Raw genomic sequence first — 25,400 nt, 5'->3', positions numbered from 1 at the left:
TGCATGACAAAAGAAATCAGAGGAACAAAAAACTTTTCTTCAGCAAAATATTAAACATAAATCAGAATATATTTCAGGAAATTACAGAAATGTGCATACTAAGCTGAGTGAAACCAAGTTCTTTTAACATATGACTTGACACCCTCATTTTACCAATCTTGATTATTTCTTTCTTAAGGAAAATGCTACTCACATTCTATTTTCAATAAGGAAAATGTGTGGAATATAGTGTATCCATTGACAACTGAGATGCAATATGAGATTTATGCGAAATTCTATTCTACATCGTGAGAACACATCATGCAATGAAGCAACTATTCGGTGCTAACTCTTGGCCTACCTGAAATTTACTGTCCATCCCTTCCTTGTCAGCAAAAAATGTTAAAAGCACTACGTGAGCATAAGATAAGGGTACTATCTGAAAGTGGTCACTGGAGAATTTATTGCTAGTTTTTATACATATTAGGCATGATTACAGTGATCCCTGGTTATAATAACATTCATATCACTTTAGATTTTAATAAACAATATATCAATGAAATCATTCTACTGGCAACATCTGAGAATGTTTCAATGTTTAAGTTTATTATTATTTCAGTAATTTAAAAATATACATGGCTAAATCACTCTTCAAGAAGCTTTCAAAGAATTTGGAGGTAATTTTTTCAAAGATTGATTCATGAGTTATTAGGGATTACTTTTCACATTACCCATTAATATCATAATAATTGGCAAAGATAATTATTTCTTAAAAATATTAAACAAATATGTTTCAGTAGATACATGATCCCACTAATCTTCAATTGTGAAATCTCATTCAGTAGCTCAGAGCTGCGTTAAAAAAAGATGAAAGTGAGTATGGTGTTCAATTTTGGTGTTTAATGAACATACGCTAAAATAACATGAATTCCTGTAGAAATTAATTATAAAATTAAAAGACTTATAATAATTGCTACTTCCAGCATAAATAATTTCAGTTATACTGCCTTGAAGTATGAACACATTCAATACTAATTAGTGATTACTTAAGCAGTCAAGTCTGCCCCCCTCAAGACAACCACTGCAACTATTAATTTTACTAATGAGGCCAACTAATGCCTCACAGGAGAAAACATTTCAGCTTGACACATCTTTAGCAACCAAAAATTTGCCTTAATGGCAACCAATTCTTGCCAACAATATTTCTTCACGAATTCTGCATGTCCGGGTTTTCACCGCGTTGTTGTTTGAAGCCGACAACAGTTTCCTACATCGGGGAAACATGCCGAGCTATGAAAGTTCGGATGAAAGAACACCTCCGGGCTACTACGAACAAACAGTTTCACCTCTCGGCCATCTCCGAGCATAAATGGAGTGAACCCGGCCATGATATTCTATTCCATGACGCTACAATCATAAGTAAAGAAAGTAGATATTACCCACGCCTAATCAGAGAAGCTATTGAGATAGCCAAAAACCCGGCGAATTTCAATAGAGATGAAGGCTACCATCTCCACAACGCGTGGAAGAGAGTCCTCCGAAAAAGGACCAATCAGAGAGCAGCACTTGGACGGGACCACCTATATAAGGACGGCCAAAATCTGAGTCCCTCATCTTCGACCTGAAGACGCCGGATGAAACTTCGGCGAAACTGTTGTCGGCTTCAAACAACAACGCGGTGAAAACCCGGACATGCAGAATTCTTCAAGCCACCGCCGCGAAAATCTACGCAGCAATATTTCTTCACCTTTTGGAGAAAATTTACCAATTTCACCAAGTAGAAATTTTAACCTTTCAACCATAATTAATGATATAAAAATCTATGGCAGAATTACATATTAGGAACAAAGAATAAAGATAACAAAAGGAGAAAAATAATTTGACTTTACGGCATTTTGCTTAGGTAACCTAGTTGTTGGGAAGAAAAAAAGTGGAGACATTATATATGTGATAGTGATGACTAAAGTTGGTAACTTCGGTAAACAATGCCAGGCATGCCAAATGGAGTGAGCAAACGAGAAGCTTCTGCACATTTTATGAACTGAATCACCACTATGATATCCATCTCTCTTGAACCATTACAGTAAATGATATGAGATTAATATGAGGAAACCGAGTATTTCTTCTTCATCACAGAACTCTTTTGAATCAAACTCTGCTGGCCAATGGTTTTGTTAGGCAGAATGTATGGATTCATCTAACAGATGTATTATGGGTGCACACTGGATTGTGGAGTTGAGAAATATTTTTACTCATTAAGCAGAAAAATCAACAGAGTTAAAATAGATGTGCAACACAGCATTTGGCAACAGACTGAAAGGTCAATGTTTTTCGTACACCACACATAAAATAAAATTCATGAGATTTCCTGAATAACATATCTTCCTGGAAAACTGGAAGTGAGGATCTGGTTCCACTTCCATTAATATGTGAATTTTACATGTTATATGGCTTGGTTATGCCACATAATGCATAAACACAAAGCTAGGTTGATTCGATTCACTGTAGAAGTCCAGATTTTATAAAAAAAATGTAAAAGCATCTATTCCAGAGTTATTACAAGTATATCAACAGAGTTCTATTAGTTTGTGAAAATGAAAAACTCAACTGATATTTATTTGCCCTTGAAGGTTTGAGGGATTACTCCCCTCATAACATTTCAGCAGCACATTTTTTTAGTTCCCATGGCTTCACTTCATGAAAGCATTTTATTGATAGATGAATCACTTGTCCTAATAAAAGTTTTCCACATTTCAAAATCAAAGTTTAAGAGCTGATAATGGGATGGCCAGTATGTTTTCTACACCCTCTCATTTAGGGTAAGATCTATCTATATCTTTTTATTAACTTCTCCAGTTACAATGTCTTCTTAAACTCCTTTTTCCACAGCAGAACTGGTAAGCAAAATATGCATTCTGACAGTCTACTCACAAACCATCCAATATTTACAGCATAAAATAAAACAACCAAGTTAATTACCAACATCAGATTACCTTCAATACACAACACTGAATATTAAAGTTCTATTCCTCATCTTTTAAATATAAATTTGAGCTTCCACCAAAATAGATCTTTCAAAAACTGAGACATGACACAAAATATTAGAGATATATTTATACCAGGGACAAGCATAAATCCAAAAATGCAAGTTATAACCAGGAAGTACTGTATTGCCTGGGTCATATAATTTATTGGTATATGCTACAAATTAAGTTCAATACTCTTATATTTAGGCAAATACAACACCTACTTAATGAAGGTACTATATGGAAACAAGACGATCACTACAATAAAAAGGAAATACTCTATGGCAGGCTTTCCTATGGTGGTAGAACTTTTGTTAGGTACACAATATTGGGGCTATATAAAAAAAATAAATGGCAACTGTATCAAATAGGAAAAAATATATATTTTTACCCTTTTATCCACCATAGGCAAGGCAATGAAAAGAAATAATGCAAGGAACAGCAAATATGGTTTAATCCCTAGGTCATCCAAAAATTAAGTGATATTCAAAGATATACATCTTTGTCTCAACTAAAACTCAAGTTCATAAAGGCATTTCCCAAATATCTATTCATACAACACACACAATGCATTTAATTATTGTAAAATCAACAAAATTGTTCTACTTTATTTCTGGTTACTGAATTTCGAGCAAGCAATGCATTCTTATTTATTTTTAAAATATACATTCCTACAGGATATTTATGAACTCAGTAAAATGTGCATATGATGCATGCCAGTGTATACATTGACCTTGGAAGCTTAGGAAAATAGCCCTCCAGCAGAAGCATGACTTATAGCAAAGGAATAAAGACTGGCATCATGATGGTAAACTTCAATGGGTACGAATTTTTAAAAAGATAATTATAATTTTGAACCTATGTACTCTGATTTTAACATCCTGAGTGATTTATTGTACTTTTATTGATATTTTTATCAACCATTCAAAATGAAAATTTGGCACAAACATTAAAAAAACCAAATCATCTCATTTTTTTTTAATTTGAAACTTTTTGAAAATTGTTTGATTCATTTTTTATACAGTTCTGACATCCTGAATTAAGTTATCATGCTTTTCGGCTTTAATATCAAAACATTGTCAGAAAATCGAGCCTGTTATCTACTTCTTCAAATTTTATGAGTTACTCATCTTATTATTTTTCAAACTGATATTATGAAATATATGATTAGTTTTATTAAATTTTTACTTGGAATACTGCATTGACAGGTTTTTTGGGCACATTATCAAAAATTTCGCCTCATAATGTAAAATTTAAGCTATGGGATGGAAACAATTCAAAGGTGCAGAATTTCCTAAGAAAGTTTTGATACATGGAATCACATCACATAATTCAACCCTCTACGAACACGAATTCTTGATGCATATTGAAATTAAAAGTGATTCATTTGGAGTTAAGGACATAGAGCAGGCCATTTAAAGTGTGATGGCGATTCCAAAAGTAAGGTCTCCTATTTTTTTTTTCATGATAAATCAAATTTATTCACAACTTTGCCTACACCGTTGGAAAGGTTGAGCATTTAGCTAGTTTTCTACATAGTCGCCTTGATGATCAATCATTTTTTCCATCCTTGTAAGCAGCTTTTTAATACTGGCATTGTACCTTTCTCCCACCATATCGCGAAGCCAACTGATGACTGCTTCTTGGATATAAATTTATCGCCATTTAGTGGAAATGTATGGACATAAAAAACCTGCGGCAGTGGTGCAGGGAATTTTTTGATAGCCAGGAAAACATCCACGATGAGCAGCGGTCGGGTGGCAATGTTTGCTGAAATCAATGGTGGCTCCAATTGACGAGATGGTGCACAATAGCCAGAGAATTACCCTTCATGAGATAAAGGAAGGCCTTAATGAAGAGAGTGGCTACTTCTCCGTGCAGAATATTGTGTTGGAGGTCCTAGGTTACAACAAGGTGTCTCACCAAAGGCGTGAATTTGCATCATGACAATGCACGTCCACACCAACATGCACGTGTCACATCAAACGACGACCCTACTCAATGAATTCGGGTGGAATATCATATACCACCCTCCTTACAGCCCAAATGTTGCCCCCAGCTACTACCACTTGTTCCCCACTCTCAAAAAACACCTTGGAGGACAGAAATTTAAGTCAGACGAGGAAGTGCAAGAAGCAGTCGTCAGTTGGCTTTGTGACACGGCGGGAGAAAGGTACGATGCTGGTATTAAAAAGCTGGTTACAAGGATGCACAAAAGTGATTGATCATCAAGGCGAGTATGTAGAAAAATGGCTAAATGCTCAGCCTTTCCTACACTGTACACAAAGTTGACAATAAATTTGATTTTTCATGAAAAAAAATAGGAGACCTTACTTTTTGAATCGCTCTCATATTAGTACAATTACATTTGATACTGAATACTGAATTTCAAGACACATCAACTGCACAATTTAAGTTTACAATGTAAGATCTGAATATTATATATGAGGGCCATCCAGAAAGTATTACCCTTTAATGCCACATGAAGCGCTTAAGACATAAATTACTTCTTAATCTCAAACACCTTCAGTTTTTTCCCTGTTCACTGTGTGTGAATTTTTGTAACCCAGCCATTGTTTTTGTGTTTAAACAATGTTTAAGATTTTGAAGTCAGGGCTGTAATCAGATTTTTCAATGCAAGAAATGTGCCACCATGCAATATTCACTGTCAATTAAACAAGGTTTATGGAGACAATGTTATTCATAAGTCATTTGTTCCATGCTAGTGTCAAGACTTCAACTTAGAGAGGGAGAAAGTACATGATGATGAGAATTCAGGGTGGCAATCTGTCAGTATGGATGAACTGCTGAGTAAGAATGGGATTTTCAACAATTCACCCTACAGCCTGGACTTGGCTTCAAATTTTCATCTCTTTACAAAACTTATGGACTTTTTAGCAGGGCTGAAATTTCTAAGTGATGAAGAATTGAAAGAAGTGGTGACTAATTTTTCAATGGACTGGCAGTAGAGGAAGTTGGAATACAAAAACTCGTGACAATCTATGAAAAATGTATACATTTGCGAGGTGACTGTAGAGATAAATTTTAAGTTTTCAGTTAACATAAAAAATTTTGTTAGCAAAATATGAATTAGTTATTTTTTAATTCCAAAATGGGAACTAATTTCCAGAAAAACAATCATACAACCAGTCAAGATGACAGATGTCCACAAGAACTAAAACTCAAGTCACTATACTGAGCACTGATTATTAAAAAGGCAATTTTATAAGCACTTAATGGCTAATTCCTATGACTTTAAGGGCAGTATTGCCATTGCTGGGTATCTTATGTGATAGGTAGAGTAGAATCTCAATTGAATACATCACAGTCCCATAAAAGGTCACTCATTCCATCAAGTTCTTGTTACTTCTGATGGCAGTGTTACACTCACATTTTAGTTAATTCTTATACATTTCAGGATCTTACAATTATCACTGCAGGTATTTCATGCCACAGTTGTGATGTTATGCATAGTTATAAGGACGAGACTGATATATTTAAAATACAACAGAAGGCTATATGTGTTATGTTAAATTGATCATATAGAGACAATTGTCTATCTTATTTTGAGCCTATAAACATTCTAACACTGTCACTTGTATATACTTTTATTCTAATATTCATTCATTTAGCACGAAAACATAATTATTTGTATGATACAAGTTTAAAAAATCTATTATGGGTTACTCATAATACTCAAAAAGGAGTGAGGATGGTCCCCTCGAATAGTACAAAAAGCTTTTGCCAGATGCACAGAGAAAAATTTCTTCATTAGTAACTTTTAAAATAAAACTCAAATGCTTTCTTCTTAATATAACATTCTATACTGTGGATGAGTTCATCTACTATAGTTAAGAACTGAACTAAATATTGTAATGAAGGATTGTGTATGAGACTTATTTTAATAACCATAAACACAGTAATCAACCCGAAGGTCGGTTTGGTAGGTGACGGCAGAGTTCACCCAGTACTAAGCCCTATACGGCTTGTGAAAATTCACAGATCAGGGTAGGGGGGCCAGTTCCTTTCCCTATCACTTTAGCTTGGGTGGAGCTGCAGGTGCCCCGAGTGCCTTGCCCGGTAATCGAACCCGGGACCCTCTGGTCAGCAGTCCAACACTCTACCCACTGGACTACCGCGACCCACCTTATATTAATATGTCATATTTTACCAGTACTGTACTGACAATGCCTAAAATTGCATATTCCTGCATTGTTCTTTGGGTGAATAAATGAATAAATAACATTTGAACTAAACATCAATTAGGAAACCATTGATAAAGACATATCATACATATTTATGAGGCATTGTGAAAGCTCAGGGATTTGGAGAACAACAGTTTGGGAATATCTTGAAACTGACAATTCCTTCCATGATAAAGCATGCCGACAAATAATTTCACAACATACCCATGCTGCAGGGGGCATCCATTTCAATATCTAAGACACCCACTGCAACAAGGAAGAAAAGTAGAGCCGCAACTCACTCTGCATGCAGTGAAACTCAAAGGTTTCCTCGGCATCAAAAGAACACCACTGAGAAAACTATATCCAACATCAAACTCACAAGGATCCAAACTTCAAAAGCAATTTGGTAGCTACATTGGTTTCAATGTCAAGGTGAAGGTTCTGTGAATACCACTGAGATAGGTAGAAGAAGACTCAAGAGGATTCACAAGATTTTAGGGTCTCATTTGTCAAGTGTGTTAAGTTAACCTCTATTCCATAAAATGATTCCAATTTCATGAACTGATGGTAAAAATATGGCAGCCTGAAGTCATGTCATTTGCAAATACTAATTGGAAGTTAATTTTTTATGCATTTCTCCTTCATTTTTGAACTATTTTAATCCTCTTGCCTCCAGGTCACGACCCTGCACTTACATGCCACAGGTGAGCACTTAAAACCCATGGTTACCCACCAAAGTAGTTTATTAGTCCTCTGAAGTTACCTGTTTTCAGAAAATTTATAGAGGAACACAAAAATATAACATTGCGCGACACTTTCACAAACCAATAAAGGAGATTCCTTGAACTAAAGTGAATTGGCTACAGAGTTTGATGGGGCATTGTTTGGATCAAAAGAAGACTTTTATAGGCTTTCAGACCATAGGGAAGCAAGATAAGCCAAGTGGGGAAACCCAAAAATACCATGAAGGCATAATATAATTTTAATAACTAAATTCTAATAACTAAACCTTACAAAATATCCCAATTTATATAATAAAGAAAAAAATCTGTTAACTCTGCTTATATGTTCTTATGTTCGTGTATTAACACTAAGTAATTCTCTTAAAGTATACCAAGATTTCTACGTGGCATTAAAGATAAATTTCTCTATCAATGACCTGCCCAGAAGTTACAAAAAGATGAATGCCCATTATGCTATCACATAATTAATTATTATGGCATAATAACTGCACCATAATAATTAAGTTCAAGAATACAAAGTGAATGTAACAACATGGCAGTGCCGTTAAATGCCAAAATCACAGATGTATGTTTCATTGTTTCAATTTGGGGGTCATCACAACAAGTAATTGTTATGATGATCCCCAAATTGTGTTACCACAAAGACACTAAATGTGAGAGTAATTTGAATTGTGATAATGGCAGGCAATTTTGGCCTGACAGTACCAATATCCTGTATTTAAATTAATATTTGCAGATTTATTCTTAAACCTTCACTCACTCCATGACACTTATGTCAGATGAAAAATACTTTTTGATGACTCCTGGAGTGCTTCAAATTAGATAAAATAAAGGAGGAGCTACAGAATGTTCACTAGAGGTTTGGACATGAAATTCATGGCTAATTCAGTTTTACCGAAGCTATCATTCTGTACCAACCAAATCCTTGGAAACTGGAGTCGATATTGAAATTTCATTAGTATAGATGTTTCATTTAGTAAAAGTAAACTAATGCGCTGGCTAGAGTGGTGGAGGGAAACATTCTTGACCTCTAATCCCGAGGTCATTTGTTCAACTTTCACCTGGATGGGTTTTCCTTCATCTAGGAGTTAGACATTTGTGATGCTCCTAGTTCATAATGCAAAAGGCCACACGTGGCTGTTCATGGATTAGAGTTAAAAAAATGAATAAAAATTATTTCATTATTCCATCACAATCTAAAGCTACATTTTGTAAAATTCATAAAGTCTAAAAACCTAATGTTTGTTTTGAAAATGCAACTAAATGACAATGATTCCTACTGATAAAAAATATGGGATCTTTCAACTTTAACACCACAAAACTATGCAATGAAAGTTTTGGGGTAGAAACTTATAAAAATGCTTAAGGTACAAAATTTCAAGTCAACTTTGAAAGACCAGTATGTAGGTGGCTAGTTTTGAATAGAAAAGATACTCATTGAATAAAACTTGAACAATCTGAAACATTAATTGTAGATGTTGTTCAGGAAAAAATACATTTGTTAATATCACTGTTATTTGGAATAAAATATACTTGCATTAACAAAAAGAGAAAGGAAAAAATCCTTACATTGGCAGTAAGAGTGGTGTACGGGTTATCCAAACCACCTGGAACTTGATATTTCTGTGCAAGCTCTTGAACTTCTCGGACCAAACCAACAATGGCACCATACTCCTTATCTGCTTCACCCAAGGTAGCCTTAAACTGTGCATGGGCATCCATGAGCCCCTGAATTTCTTCCATAGTGTGGACAATGAACATGTCAACCAGATCTTCTCGGGTTCCATCCAGCCAATTATTGAAAGGCTAGAAAAAACAAAAACAATAGTTCACCACTGCTTTAGCCCTGCAATAGTTGCATTCCTCTGACTTGGAATATTAACTTTCAGTTTTAACATAATTAACAAATAAATAGAATTATGAAACTCCAGCTGTCCCTAAATATATGCATGGGTCATGTCCAAATCATTACACATATTTCCCATTTAACTTCTGAATGGCAAACCAGAAACAATTCTGCTTAGTCATCATTACATTTTACTATGGGCTAAGGTCTCGGATGTTCATACCAGCTTCAGGTGATTTTTTAAAATGAAAGGCTACTTGTGTACACCATAGTGTTTCAATTATCATGGTGCACTCACATTTGTCACAGTTAAGACAGCAAAAAGGAACTGTAAAGAGGGAGAGCCAGTATGATTGTAAATGATTGTCAGTGTTTTCTTACTATCGATTTTTTCCAGTTTTTCAAGAACAAAAAAATGTTTTTTAGAAGAATGTCTTAATGCTGCTTTACTATATTACCAATTTTTGGCAATAAAATGTATGATACAAATTGTGAAAATATTTTGTGCCTTTTTTATGCATTTAATATTTTTAAATGAGATAGTTGTTGATTTTACCAAACTATAATAGGTACTATTTGCCAAAAATACCATTTCATCAGCACTGAGTACTCTTTCTGGTAAATGAACTTCTTGAGTGCGTTGGGATGTGGTGGTCAGGAAGGAGACACTTTCATATCCCTAACAATAGTTAACCCATAACCCCCTCCACCAAGGCAGTGATGATCATCGACCATCCCTTAATAAAGGTCAAACCATTGTAGACGAACATCCCCCTTAAGTAAATGTAGAACACTATGTGATTGTTTTTTTTCCACCACTATTTCTAAGAACAGTGGAGTGTTACATTGTGTTCTTCATTTGATGATCATTTAAATAATATAAACTTAAACAAATATGAGCCAGCAACCTCCAAATACATACTCTCCCCCTTCCCTGGACCACTAATGGGTTGCTGCTCCTGGACTCAACTTACCCCCTCTCCCTTACTCCCCTACCTTCCCCCCTCTCCTCTCCCTTTCTCCCCTCTTGGAGCCAGACTATAAGTTAAAAAAATGTTGATATATGTTACCTGATGATGATGTGCAGCATCGAAACCATGGTCGTGAAATATTAAATCTTTATTGTGGAAGCATAAAGTTTCTTTTTTACCCACACAATAATTAACCCATCGGGAGTAAGATAAAAAGAGAAAAATAGGTAAATTAACTTACTGCAGCCCTCTTGGCAAACTCCAGATGAAGTGTGTCAATTTTCTCAAGGATACGCTCAGTTTCATCCAAAGTCTGGCGGCGGCGTTGTGTGAGACTGCCAAGCCTATCCCACTGATCACAGATACGCTGACAGCGAGCATTTACAGAGGCACTGTCATGATATTCCAGGGCACTGAGGAAAAATGTAATTAATTTTTACTGGAGTACGTATTCTCTACTTAAACTTTACTTGAAAAAAATAGCCAATCACAGTATGAATTTTTATATACCATGCTACTCATGATCATATTCTACTGGAATGACATTTTGTACAGCATGCACTTAACAAGAAGTGCACCATATATACAATAAAACTACATGTGAAACGTCAATGCAGATGTTCTTACGAGCATAATTACTGAAAACAATGGAATATATACCTTTACAATTAATGTATAAATTAACTGACTTAATGTTTTTCAACATTTAGGAATTTAGTTTTTTTTCAATTATTGTCATTTCTAGGAAATAAAGTATGTCGAAAATTGTTCACAAATACTCAGAAAAGGCATGAACCACGTGTAGCCAAAGACAGAACACATTTGCTATTTTTCTAACTTTGAAACTACCTTCCCAAGTCAACATCCCTCCTAAGTCCCACCTAACAATATTCTAAATTTCGAATCACTTTGACATCGATGCACTCATCAAAATGAAATCGATGCACTTTGACACTTAATCATCATTTCTTCAGGCGATATTCAACTAAAAAATTCACTGAATCAGAAATACACAACATGACAATATGAAAATTTATAGAAGACACTATACTACTTTCCACATTGTCCTCAGAACACTCGTGTCACAATAAACCAAATTGCTTCTGAGGAATGCATGCCATTTTGCACAGTGGTAGTCTGGGTGTTGAAGGTAGACCATTAAGAGGTTTACAACTCTTCATGGAAAGGAAGAAATGATAGTAATGCATTGGGTCACAAAGCATGGAAAGAATATTTCACCCGGTGACTTAGATATTTTGTGTAGATAAACCTGTTCCCACAGCCAAAGTTAAAAGAGAAATACCTTCAAAATGCTCACGTGAATTACACTTTCAAGGAATAAGAAGACAGTTGCAACACTGAATAAAAATGGCACTCCTTACTTTTTCTACAACCTTTTGAATTCCACCACATGTGATTACCGCATTCACATCATAGGTACCAAAACATTCTATCATCAGCAAGCTCAAAAATATGTTGAAGGGAAAACAACACTCAGCAAATTTATAGGGGACATTGCAGATTAATATCTGATTAATGATGAGGACATCTAATTGATACATAGCAAGATACATGCCATAGTTCAGAATAATATACCATATTCATTTCACAAAGAATTTTTCTAACCTGAATTGTAGATCTGAAAATTGAAGGAGCTAATATATGGGGAAGGGAAGAACTCATAAATTCAATCAGTAAATAATAAAAGTATTCTTCTGAATCTTAAAGAAAGGAAGTTTTACAAACTACATGTAATGAAACAAACAAAATTACAACAAAAATTTCATCCTGCATTTGACTCCACCTCAGAAAGACTTATATTATGCATAATTGCTGCATTTTGTAGGTAACTTACTTAAGCTCTTGAGCGATTGCAGCAATTTGTTCTACCCGGTCTTGATGAGCAGCCAAATCACTTTCAAATGCCTCATGCTTCTTCTTCAAAGCTTTGAGTTCATTCAGACGGCACTGACGGAAGTCATTACTCTTCAGCATTTCTTCCTTGCCTCGAGTCCAGTCTTCATGAATGTCAGCCTTGTGCTTAAACTTTTGAGCAAGATGTTCCAGACGCTCCAGCCTGATCAATTGAAAATGTCCCAGTTTGCATTAATATTTTATCAACAGTAGTGCACAAGTTAATTTCTATGCTTTCTTTCTTAGATTAAACCTTCATTGAGAAACACCAACCTCATCATTTCAGACAAGAGCCATTCTTCAAATGACTTCTCCCCTTTCTCCAGACCTTTCCATGCATTTGCAATATCCTAATGAAACAGAATGGACATAAAAATTACAAGGACAACATATAATGCAATTCAATAATTACTTCCAATATTTAATAATTTTAAAACAATCACTATGAGTTCCACAAGTAGGCATGTATATCTCATGCTGAAGCATTCTTTACAATTGTGATTCAAGGAAGAATTTAAATACAAAATGCAAAATTTAAAATTTTGAAAGAAATATGAGGAATATTTATCAAGAATTTCAGATCTGAGAAATTTGATTTAGAACTCAGAAGAATATTTTTCAAATCAAAATCTTAACTCTCATTTACTCACTTGACAAAAACTTTAATTCATTAAATTCAATATCTAAATAAGAAAAATGTGTATGTAATTAACAATTTAATGACACAATTAATTCATTCTTTACAAAATGATAATTTAAAATTATTATGTATGTTCATTATATGGAAGAAAAGGGCAATAAAAAACTATTAAAAATGCCTTTTAAATTATATATTTGACAGAACACTCAAAAGAACTGATGCTCATAAACCCTTACCGAAACCATCTTGCCCTCAGTTGGCATGTAAGCCGGTCGGTTAGAGAGGCGCAATTTTGTTTGCAAAGTGTTGAAGTTTGTCTCAAGCTTAGCCTTCTGCTCAACACGAGGTGGCTTATGTTTGCGGCGGTATGTGCGGTACTCCTCAAGCTTCTTCTGCACTCCAGCAAGAGAATTGTCAGTTTGACGAGACTCCAACCAAGGCATAGTGCGCCGGATCCATTCAAGGAGCTAAATTGTGAAAAGTGGTCATTAAATCAAAATTGTAAACTTTACTTAATTTTTGTTTCAAATGATCAAATGAATATGCATTACTTACATCACTAGCCAGACGCTCATACTCTTCCATTAATCTTTCATTCTCTTGATTGACTTTGAGAACTTTGCAAATTCGGTTGGCAGCAGTCTCCGCCTGAAATGTTAAATATTGTTTTATTGTTCAGTGACCTACACAGAGATGCAAACAGTAGATGAGTATTACAAATTTGGAGATAATGCAGGAAGTGTTAATCAAAGGCTCCATAATGTACCCACCTTCTGAGCCCCTGAGAAGCTGTGGTAATATGATGATACATAAGTCATTACAGCTCTCTCGTCAGGCATAGCGGTATTGACCAAGTCTGAGGAAGTAGGGATATAGAGCAGCACATGCAAAAAGGTGTATCACACATGAGTAATATTATTCACAGCAGGCATGGTAAAATTAAAATCTATTATTAGTAAACATCTACAGAGTTAATTTAATTTGTTCTTCTTTCCTGCCAGTTTGTTACTCTTTAACTGTAGGATGAAAGCTCATTATTCACACACACAGTATCTGATATCCATGCATTATGTTCCTGAAATATTCAATAATTCTTGGATGGCATCATATTTGCACACACTAACCCCATGCTTCAGCTTTTAACACATTCAGTCCTAATGGTTTTCAACGGAAAACTCACAACAATTAAGACCATAGGTCCTTCACCAATTCAAAAACACATGACTAATTACCTATGCCACATGTAAGGGACTACCAAAACATAAATATTATGGCATTAGTGCTGAATGTGTTAAAGTACCCTTGCAAGTTATAGAAATTGGTTAATTAAAACAAGAAAATGTCATTTCCAGCATTTAAAAGTCCACAGCATGTTAGCAAAAACATTAGTCCATGTTTAACCATATGTTCTTATTATAATGTCTTCCCATGGCAAGAGCAACAAAAGGCTGTTTAGTTAATTGTGCAAAATATGAATTTTTTTTAAATGACTCAAAAAATAAAATGTATTGCATATTCAAACTATGAAGATAAATCAAAATTATTTTCCCAATGAAAAAAGTTCTGCAAACAGAAATGAAGAAAAGGAATCAAAAAGAAAAATCCAGCTGTTAAAAATTATCAAAAAATAAAGATGGTTTTAACCTCATTGTACCAAGTGAAAAGAAAACAATTGATAATTTACTTAATAATCATTACGAATGGCTAGTCTATGAAAACAAAAGTGTAAGGTTTCAGCGAGCAAGAGAGAAATATAAGCAGGAAATTGCATGAATAGAATGTATACCCTTTCATTAGACTCTTTAGGAAAAAAATGAAGAATGATGTCAGCCCAGCCAACTTTTTTACATGGAAATCAAAGGAAATGGTCTAATATAATTTATGACAACTCTTAATGCAATGAAACCATAATGATGAAGCCAAAGTGATTTTCAAGTAATTCAGGCATGTAATAATTACATTTAAAAAAATAAGAGTTCATACTTTCAATTAACATTTTATGAAAATAATTTGCTCATATATATCTAATCAATTACACCAAGTCAGCAAACAATGTTTGAGGAGCCTAAATAATGCTCTAAATGGTTCTTTTCGTGATCATTACCCATTATTCATGAAGTATAAACCATCCATGGGCTAAAACAACATGAAGTCTTCATTACTCCCAAAGTTACATGACAAAATTCACACAACATAAAAAACCAAGCAAATATGCACATCATTTAGTAGAATAAAACAGAATTATTGTGTACATAGAGTACAAAACCAATCTGTTGGGATAAGCAAACTCGCACACATGATAAAGAGTTTGCATTTTACCTGCATGGCACCTTGGAAGGCATGGTAGTAGCAGGAGACATACGTCATGATGGCGCGCTCATCAGGCTTGGGCGTGTTGATAAGGTCTGTGAGAGAAAGAGAGACTCACCCAAACGAAACATACTATGCATGCAAATTTAAGAGATGCCAATAAAAACTACTGAAGAGTCACGTACTACACATTCTATCCTCATCTCAGAGTAAAATAATTTTATTGAACCTGAAAATTTCTAAAAAAAATGTAATTCAATACCATTTTTAAATTAACTTATAGCATCAAATTTGAACCACAGCTGAGCATTTCAATGCAACAATTTCAGAGTATAAAAATCATTTGCCTTGACCGGGATTCAAACCCGGATCCCTCGATGTCCGTGCTTTTAGCCAGTTAAGCTATTGAGGCATCCTCTTAAACTCTGAAATTTTGGGGGCTTAATAGGAACAAGATGTTGCGATTAAATACCATACATACAAATGTCACAGGCATTCATAGTCGTGCGCTACGCACCACAGTCCACAAGGTTAAAGTCAACTTTAAACACTTGGTTGTTTTCACCTTTGACAAATTTCAAGAAATTGTGGGAGATGCCGCAGCAGTAACTTATAACGGAGTCATCCGCTCATATGCATTTCAATGCAACAATTTCAGAGGGTATGCATATTAACGTTAAAAGTTACTGCTGCGGCACCTACCGCAGTTTCTCAGAATTTTCGACAGCAGAGCAAATTACTGTATACATTCAAGTGTAAGGTGGTTTAAGTTGAAGTGTGTATTTCATTAAAGTATTATTTATAACAATAGAATGAGCATAAATGAAAGACAAGTAAATGAGTTAAAAGTTAATTTTGTACTTGACAGATAAATGAGCAAATCATTAAATTTGGATGGAAAAAAGAGATGAATAAATGAGAATGTTTAGAAAGCTACATAAAAGAATTAGAAAACTATTAATAATGATTTATCATTCATTTTTATGAATTTTCAAGATCTTCAAGGTTCATATAGACAGAGAATGGAGGACTTGCAAAAGGCTAACCTTAGAAATTAGAAACACGCTTATAAATTTCTATCTCTAAGTTCCCATCCATTGCTTGATATTTTTGGCAATATTGCCACCTACCATTGCACTTATGTGCTCCTTGAGCATCGCTTGCATGACCAAATATCAGAGACACAAACAATTAGCTAACACAAGGAGTTTGAATTGTCGCCAACCTCTACTTTATGCAGAAAGGTATTAAAGCCAGAAGTGACTGACAGACTTCTTCTTCTGAAAGTCCCAATAATCCTCTATATCCACCAAATTTTGGAGGTACATTATCCAGCAAGTGTTTTGTCAGGAAAGAGATTTTAGACCAGTCCTGTTTCATCTTATTTTAAAAAATAATACTTCATTTCTATATGTATCCTTTTTAGATTGAAGTCTTAATTTTGGCAGCCTATCCATGTATACATTTCCTCTGATCCAAGATAGTTGGCCAAGAGAACATTTTAAAAAGCCTAAGTTTTTCATTTCTAACCTATGTCCTTGGATTTCACCTTAAATTTAATAATCTTACAAATTCTACTGATACATCTTGTATTAAGCACCTACTCCTGCTAACAAAATTGCTGACGTAGCTATGAGGGGAGGCGCCTGACAGTTGAGGTAATTTGTGTCACTAAGGATTGCTAGGTAATTTAGTAGAGGTAGGGTTTAAAGGCAATGGGGAAAGAGTAGACAGAAACCCAGTGTCATAATTTGCCTACTGTTAACAAAAGGCACCACGAGGTCCACAGTTAAACATCAAAACTAACAGATCGTATACTCTAATTAAAGTGCTCTCTTAAACACCCCAAGTAGGACTTGGGAAACCAGTGAAAAGTTCCACCATCCCAGGCATTTGAACCCAGACCCTTGGGGTGGGAAACTAGGACACTAGCCACTGCACCAATCCAATCTCCCAGACTAAATCACACAAAAAGGGCAGCAAATGATGTAATGTCCAGAATTACATATGAAAAACAGGTATGCCTGGAAATTATTAATACCATAGAAAATGCGTGTTTGACCATAAAATATAGATGCAGTTTTATGAATCCATTTTTGCCTAGATCACTGGTAATATCAAGTGACTACTGAAGGTGCAATATACAGGCTGCACTATTTCTGATTTACGATACTCGTTTACGCTCATCATGGGACAATAAACTGTACGTTAGGCATTATATTTACATGCCTTACTTATTATACTAGGATTCAACTGTTTTTTTTTATAAATAGCTATTGATGACTGCATGGGGTAAAAAGCCTTCATCAATATCTTTTATCTCTATTCATCAAGTTATAGGTCCCGAAAAATTAATTTTGGTATGGGTAGGACAAAGTCTTTATTGACTAATGAAAAAACTAATTTCTCATCTCATACTTGAATGTATACAGTAAAGATACTTAAAGACAATGGAGAGCATCCTATTGTAAAAAGAAAAAAACTTTATCCAGCACACACAAGTTGCTATCTTGACATCAAAACTGTAAATAAATAACTGTCAAAATTAAGACATTTATTGAATAACATAATTACCATCAGGATCCAACATTCTTGGGATGTCCAAATACTTCTCTGCAACATCAAAAGCAGTGTTCAGGTTCTCTAGAGGATTGTCCTATAAAAATAACCCAAAATGCAACATTACTGACAATGCTAATAAACAATGCCATTATTATCCTTTCATTAAAATTATTAATAATAGAGTATTGCAATAAATAGGATAAATATTAATTACTTAAATAACATGCACTCAAATACATCTAAATCCTCATAAAATTATTTGCAAGAAAAATATTATTTACGTAATACTGTAGACACAATTTGCCAAATTCCATGAATTAAAATTAATTTTGTGATACCTTCGACAACTTGTGGTAGTCAATGAGGTCTGGACGATGTCGGTGAATGAGGGCGCAGAAGGCCAGGCCATCCTTGAAGCTGAGATGGAAGTTCTGTACATTAACATTTTTGTAGGGAGCTGTCTTTCTCTGACACCACAGGAGCAGGCCTTCCTTGGCTGTCATTTCCTCTACAGAAATATCTTGGATGGCAAATCGAAGAATGATGGTCCAGATCATTCCAAGGGTCATCTTCAAATTTCCATCCACAATTTCTAGATTTTGAATTTAAAATAAAAATAGTAAAATTGTAGTTTGGGCTGAGTAAAACTTCAAATTGAAAAAAATTTAAGGCATACACTAATGGGATAAAATCTGTCACCTCAACAATAACAAAAATTACCAGAACAGATTAAAACATCATTTATGCTTAATAACAATTAAATTCCAAAATGATTGGCACAAGTCGTCGTCGTAATACATCAAAACTAGTTGGGAATAAATCTTTCTCAAGTGGAAAATTGTAATAATCTTCATCTCTGTTATTATCATCGAGCTACTTGAAAGGCTGATGAAGTTTTCTTGGGTCTTCCACTGGGTCAGGGGTTCCATATTGGCCGACGTTTCACACTGACCTAATTTTAACAGGGACTCTGGCTATTCCCTCAGCAACACTTGGAAACCAGTGCTGATGAAGGTTAGAAAAGGAAGGAACACAACATAACGCCACAGCGACCAATCATGAGACTCCTTCACCATGGATCAATCACAAGTCACCTGACCCATGAGCTCATGTATACAAGATGGCCAAATGCAGAGTGGCACTCATCTACCCTGAGGATGATGCTCGCGTCGAGAATCGAAATGTTGGCCAATATGGAACCCTTGACCCAGTGAAAGCCCCGAGAAAACTTTATAAAACAAATATGCCAGGAAAGCACCAGATCTTACTTGAAAGGTCTGGGAGAGGGATCATTTCTGCTAAATTTTTTATTGGTTTTATTTTACCTGGGGAGAGGTGTAGAAATATAAACTCCAGAATAAACTCGGGGAAATCCATAAAAATAATTTTAATGCACCATGGTAAATGGTCTAACATTTGTCACTGCTGACTCAAAATCATCGAAGTTTTTATTCTGCAACACATTTACACTAGCATAGATGGGTTTGAATGGCCAATGATAAGACTCTATCCCATCTAAGTCATTGCATTTCCACTTAGCCAACATTTGAGGTCCTTTTAACACTTCCACTTGCCAGTTACACACCGAAAAAAACAAGGGGGCTATACTCTTGCTATTAAGTCAGTACCATAATGCAGAGATTAATGATTTAGATGATAAGAAATCAAGCATTATTCCACGTAATAATATGGAAAAAGAGTCATGGCACCCTTGACCATTTAATTTCTCAGTTGATATTCTAACAGTTGTTGAACACAAAGATGGCCTTTGCATTTTATTCGAACTTACTGCTCATAATAGTCTGAACATATTCCAGCATAATAATGAGAAAAGCAAAATTGTATCCTAATGGCTTGGTTTTTGATTAAGTTTCTAACCTTCACCCATCATCAAGAGTCTAACGGAAACTGATGCCATTTTGGCATGGTCTAAGAAATGGGTCATTGCGTCATTTCACTACATAAAATATAATTCAAGAGTAGTTGAAACTATCCAGAAAATATGATTGGAATAGACTAACCTTCAGCACCAATGGACACGAGCTTCACACCCTTTCTCTCGATAAAGTCGAGGGCCTTGTTGACATTAGCAATCTTATGGAAACGCATTTTGCCGCGGTCAGGCTTGGGCAGTGTCTCCCCAGAGATCACCTCAAGCAAAAGCATAAGTTTTAGTCCATTTCGAAAGTCCTCATCAATATTCTCAATAGATGTCCCAGCCTTTCGTAAGTGGGAGTTGCACCATGCTGTGAAGGTCTACAAAAAAATAAAAGAATTGATTTAATATAAACTTAAAACATTGTCACCATTTTTTTCAGTCCAATTCACTGGGCTGAAAGATTTTAACAATTATACATTTATTGAGCACAGCAACACCACAAATCATCTTTTTACCATTTTTCCTGAATGTATTTGCCTTGGCAATCAATGACTGTGAATAATACTACTGCAAATTTGTGAAAAAATACCTTGTCCTAAACTATACCAGGACATCTTGAATGGCAAGAAATTAGTGTTTTTTACAGAGTCCATACTTAACTAAGACCATTGTGTCTTGAAAATGAAACTAGCTTTTACATGCTCTTTGAGGTAATTATCACATTTGAGTGACTTTTGTTATTAAATATTGATGAATTTCGTGACACAAAATTTGGTTGTTTATAACTGGAAGACATAGATTTGTTTGTAGGAACAATGAAAAATATTATATTTAGCTTATTATATTATATTTGTTATTTCCAAAGAGTGTAATTGAAAGTTAAAATTGTCTAGATTACGATGAGTCGAGGAAAATTGAGAATCAACATAGCAACCTTGATGAATAACATTTTATTTTGTTTGATTATACCAAGAATCACCGAGACAAAATTTTACTCTATTCCAAAAATAAAACACAGAGCCACTACCTAATAACCCAAAAATGAATTCTTATTGATTTATTTAACAAAAGCAAAACAACCATTCTTGAAGCGAATTCTAACCATCCCTTAGGTGAGTTTACTCAAAGTTGGAATATGGCTAAATTGCTTTCCAACAACAGAAAGTGGTAGATTGAACCTAATTTACCAAACTCCTTAGAGACCAACAATTACAAGTCACTACTTTTTAATTATTATTTCCAGCTTTTTGTAATGCTGCCAAGTACAATAACTTGACATTGTCATTTCCCTTATTTATTTAACAAAAAAACAACAATTCTTTTGGTGAATTCTAATGATTCTTTTCATTTTCATTAAGTTTTCCCAAAATCAATACCCAGCTAATTCACATTCTTGTACCAGAGAATGGTAGAGTCACCCATTTCATCAGAATTCTTTTGGAAATGCTGAATATAACTTTTATAAAAATAGCCCAGTTTATAGTATATGATATTTAGATTTCATCTAGTACCTCCATCACTAGAATAAGTTGCAATAATATCACTCTTAAGCAATGAATAAGAAATTACACATATCATGGAAAATTTTATTTAAATTAATGCTTCGCAAGTTTTCCATAAATTTATAAACAGAACTAATATAAAAAGTACGCAAGGACAATATACAGACTGGATGGATTAAACAAAGAAAATAAGTACGAAAAATACACAACAGTAACAATATACCATAAAATCTAACTAATAAAAAGTAAGGAAAGAAATCCTACCAAGGATAATTATGTTAGACCCAAGAGATATTAAAATTGGTATATCCATTTGTTAATTCCATATATAATGCAAATTTTCCTGTTATCAACAAAAAATGGTATCTTCCATCTAGAGCTAATGCTGGCATGTGATAGTAAGAGCTATTTTAAAAGTTCATACATCTATTTATTCTCTCTAATCTTGAAATACAATGATCTAACCTCTATATGAATACATCAAAATCAATACAATTACCAGAGTCCTTTGACAAAGTTCTCCCTCATTCCATGAATATCTTTTATCTTGATAATGTTTTTAACTCTAGTACTTCATGGTCAACCTTGGGAAATAACTATTCCCAAATTATCTAAAGTGAGAGAATCTAATAATAAAAACCTCTAGTAGTTAATATTGACAAAGTTCAAATATCTTAAGTGATTAACTATTACTATTTGTGAATAATTGGTAACTAATATTTTACCACTATCACTAAGAGTACGGTTTATCTAATGGAACCAATGGTGATCACAAATTGTAAATGTATACATGGACAATTATGTCCAGCTTTCTTAAAGCTCCCATTACTGAAATGTTGGTTCCTGGACTAACTGAAAATATGGCACAATAACCCTCATATTCAAATTGGGTAGGATCAATTGAAGGAAAAATTAACCAAAAATTCAAGTCTATCAAATGCTATTTATAATTACTTTTCTTTTTTTCCTATAAGTCTACCATTTAGCAGGAAATGAGATTAAAATTAGCATAAAATGAATCATTACCACCTATTTGCTTCTTGCCAGGCTCAAACTGAAAAAAGGCTCACACAGGGCAAGTGACACACTCAGTAAAGTCATCTCAAATACAAGCCATGACAACTATTAAAAAATCTGAGACTGAATCCAAACTTAATGTACCGCAAGAGTTTGAATGAAGTGCTTAGCCATTAATACTTTCAACCCAGCTGTCTTTATTTTCTTATGACAACCACTTTGTGTAACGATTTGGTAAAAAAGGTCATATAACCATTGGTATAAATATTTAGATCACTTTCCAATGACTTTTTTAATGCTTAGACGACCATTACAGCCAATGATATTATACTTATATTTTATGATAGTTTTTTTACTGACAAAATAAAAGAGGGAAATGACAATATGAAAACGCTTTAGATATTGTAATTTTGCTAATGCATTATCTATTCCATAATAACATTTTTAATGGAAATTAGTACATGATAACTGTATCCTTTCAAAAGCTCAGTTGCATTTATTAGCAAAAAACTATCAAAAACCTTCTGGCTACTACAACATAATGTTACTTCAAACTTAAAATGGGCAAAACTAGTCTAAGGAAGGGTAACGTTGAAAAAAATTTCAATAAATTTCTTTTCAAAGTGTGAAAGAGTCACCGTTTACAATATTTTGCCTTTATTTAAACTACTAAAATTTCATACGCGGAATACCATCTCATTAATATTAACGGCACACTTGGTACGTCATCGCACTAGAGTGGAGGTTGGGTGATGCTTTTTAGGGTGAAGAAGAAAACCCGGCCGCAACCGCACTGCCACAGTCTCTATTGCACCGTAGGAAGCTGATTATGATTTAGGGGCTGTTTCTGAGTGTTTCATAAAAAAATATTAGAATCAACCGAAGAATACCCAAACAAAAGAAAAACAAAAAGACGTGATAATTTGGAAGGCACTACCGTAACGGGAACCGATATCGTGCTTATTTTTAAAACTAAAAATAAATCCGAATGAACTATTCTTCAGGATAAATGTCCTTGCGTCACGAATATGTACCACCGAGTATCAACTGGAAGCCACGAAACAAAAATGGTTAAGATGCGCGGCGATTAAGCCCACAAAGGCATGGGTTGAAGTAAGGAAAATCAAATAGCATGTAAATGCTAATATCATACGGATTTAATAATGTGAGGCAAAATGGAAGAAATAAGATTTGATGGCAACACGATATTACTGTAAGGGGCAGTTTTGGAGAAATCACGGCGTGAAAGGAGTAGCAAAGCGAAACGCTTTGGTATCTAGGTTGCTCGGTCATGCGGTGAGAAATCGACCGACCGATGTCAAGGTTCTCTAAGCCACTGTTTTAACGCATTCATTAAATGGCATCATTAGCAGCAGCAATGGTGCGAATAACACTCCATGAAATGCCTAAATCATTTTACCGCAACGTTACCAATATAAGACGAAACGCAAATTTACTCTTACCGAGGACAGTCACAGTATTTTGAAAAAAAATACCAACTGATCTACATCGAGTTCACGATCCCGCAGATGTCATTTTCACTCTCTAGTATCATAACAATAACTACATGTATATACTTCTATTACTCGAAAACTTATTAATGGATTTTCAAGAAACTTATTATAGTTAAGATTTTGTTTTCGAGGAATCCATGGTTCTAGGTCTGTCTTTTTGCGGAAGCTAATCGGGGGGCCAGAGTTGGCTGACAATTCACATAAAATGCATCGCGTGTAAAAGATCGAAACCTAAGTTGCTTTGTTGCTAAATTGCTTTCGGTCCACTTCGCGTCCCATACACCTTCAAATTCAAGAGAGTAGCTTAATTTAGTTTTTTTTAAATGCATACATGTGTTCGGTTACTGTGCTCAGACCTATTGTGAAAAGTGTAATAATACGATTAAAAAGGAGAAATTCCGTTCATACTTTTAAAAGATTTCGACCATCTATCCATTTAAAATAAATAATCGCTAAAATGATTTTCCCTGAGATGCAAACCATATAAAACTCACAATTCAAATTCCAAAGAAACTGCGGGAGATGCCGCAACAGTAACTTTTAACGGAGTCATCCGCTAATGTGCATTTCAATGTAACAATATATCAGAGTGTAAAAATCATAAAGGTTACTGTTGCGGCATCTCCCGCAGTTCCTTTGGAATTTGTCAAGATTAACCAGCCTAATTGTTTAAAAGTTCGCTTTAACCTGGTGGATTGTGGCGCGTCGCGCACGACTACGAATTCCTGTGACATTGTATGTAAGGCATTTCGTCACAACATCTTGTTCCTTTAAAGCTCCCTAAATTTCAGAGTTTAGGAGGACGCCTCGATAGCTTTGACTGGCTAAAGCACTCGACCGAGTTTGAGGGATCCAGGTTCCTATCCCGGTCAAGGCGAATGATTTTTACGCTCTGAAATGATTGTACACAGAATTCAACTTTGTTTCGATATTGATTCTCACTTTGTCTCATTCAGTATTCTAATATTCTAAAGTACAATACTAATCCAGAAGATCTTGATTATTGCGTATTTGAAAATAACATAGCAGAATACAAAAATATCTTTGACAGCGAATTTAAAAGTCAGACCTTGCTTAAAGAAAACTGCTACCTTACCTTACAGGCTATTGAAATGAAATTACGTTCGCATTATTCTACATTTTGCAGTCTGGGCCGTCATTCCCTTACCCAATTTTTTTTAACCAATGACAATCATTCTCATGCAATAATACTTTCAAGTAAAATATTTATAAATACTGAACAAGTGAGTAGAGACGCGAGTGCGCATTTTCGTTGAATTCTCGATTTATTCTCATACGCCAATACTTTC

At 34.6% G+C, this 25,400-nt stretch overlaps 1 protein-coding gene across 3 annotated transcripts in view; it reads right to left on the bottom strand.

Moving 5' to 3' along the window:
• Window positions 1-25,400, bottom strand: part of Actn (alpha actinin) — an 80,398-nt gene that overhangs the window by 10,836 nt on the left and 44,162 nt on the right. Inside the window, exons 2-12 of one of the 3 annotated variants that reach the window (XM_071585775.1) lie at window positions 20,200-20,434; window positions 18,517-18,770; window positions 18,191-18,272; window positions 15,595-15,711; window positions 14,077-14,162; window positions 13,862-13,954; window positions 13,543-13,773; window positions 12,940-13,016; window positions 12,608-12,829; window positions 10,994-11,165; window positions 9,505-9,741 (exon numbers count right to left, since the gene is read on the bottom strand). In XM_071585775.1, coding sequence (XP_071441876.1) covers window positions 9,505-9,741; window positions 10,994-11,165; window positions 12,608-12,829; window positions 12,940-13,016; window positions 13,543-13,773; window positions 13,862-13,954; window positions 14,077-14,162; window positions 15,595-15,711; window positions 18,191-18,272; window positions 18,517-18,770; window positions 20,200-20,434 — 1,806 coding nt within the window. The remainder of the gene's footprint in view (window positions 1-9,504; window positions 9,742-10,993; window positions 11,166-12,607; window positions 12,830-12,939; window positions 13,017-13,542; window positions 13,774-13,861; window positions 13,955-14,076; window positions 14,163-15,594; window positions 15,712-18,190; window positions 18,273-18,516; window positions 18,771-20,199; window positions 20,435-25,400) is intronic. The other 2 variants (XM_071585773.1, XM_071585774.1) reach the window with 2 other exon arrangements.

Source organism: Hetaerina americana, unplaced genomic scaffold (genome assembly GCF_022747635.1).
Source record: "Hetaerina americana unplaced genomic scaffold, ioHetAmer1.1.p SCAF_2, whole genome shotgun sequence".
NCBI classification, from domain to species: domain Eukaryota; kingdom Metazoa; phylum Arthropoda; class Insecta; order Odonata; family Calopterygidae; genus Hetaerina; species Hetaerina americana.
Note: the sequence above shows the minus strand (reverse complement) of the source record. Positions and strands in the feature narration are given on the sequence as shown.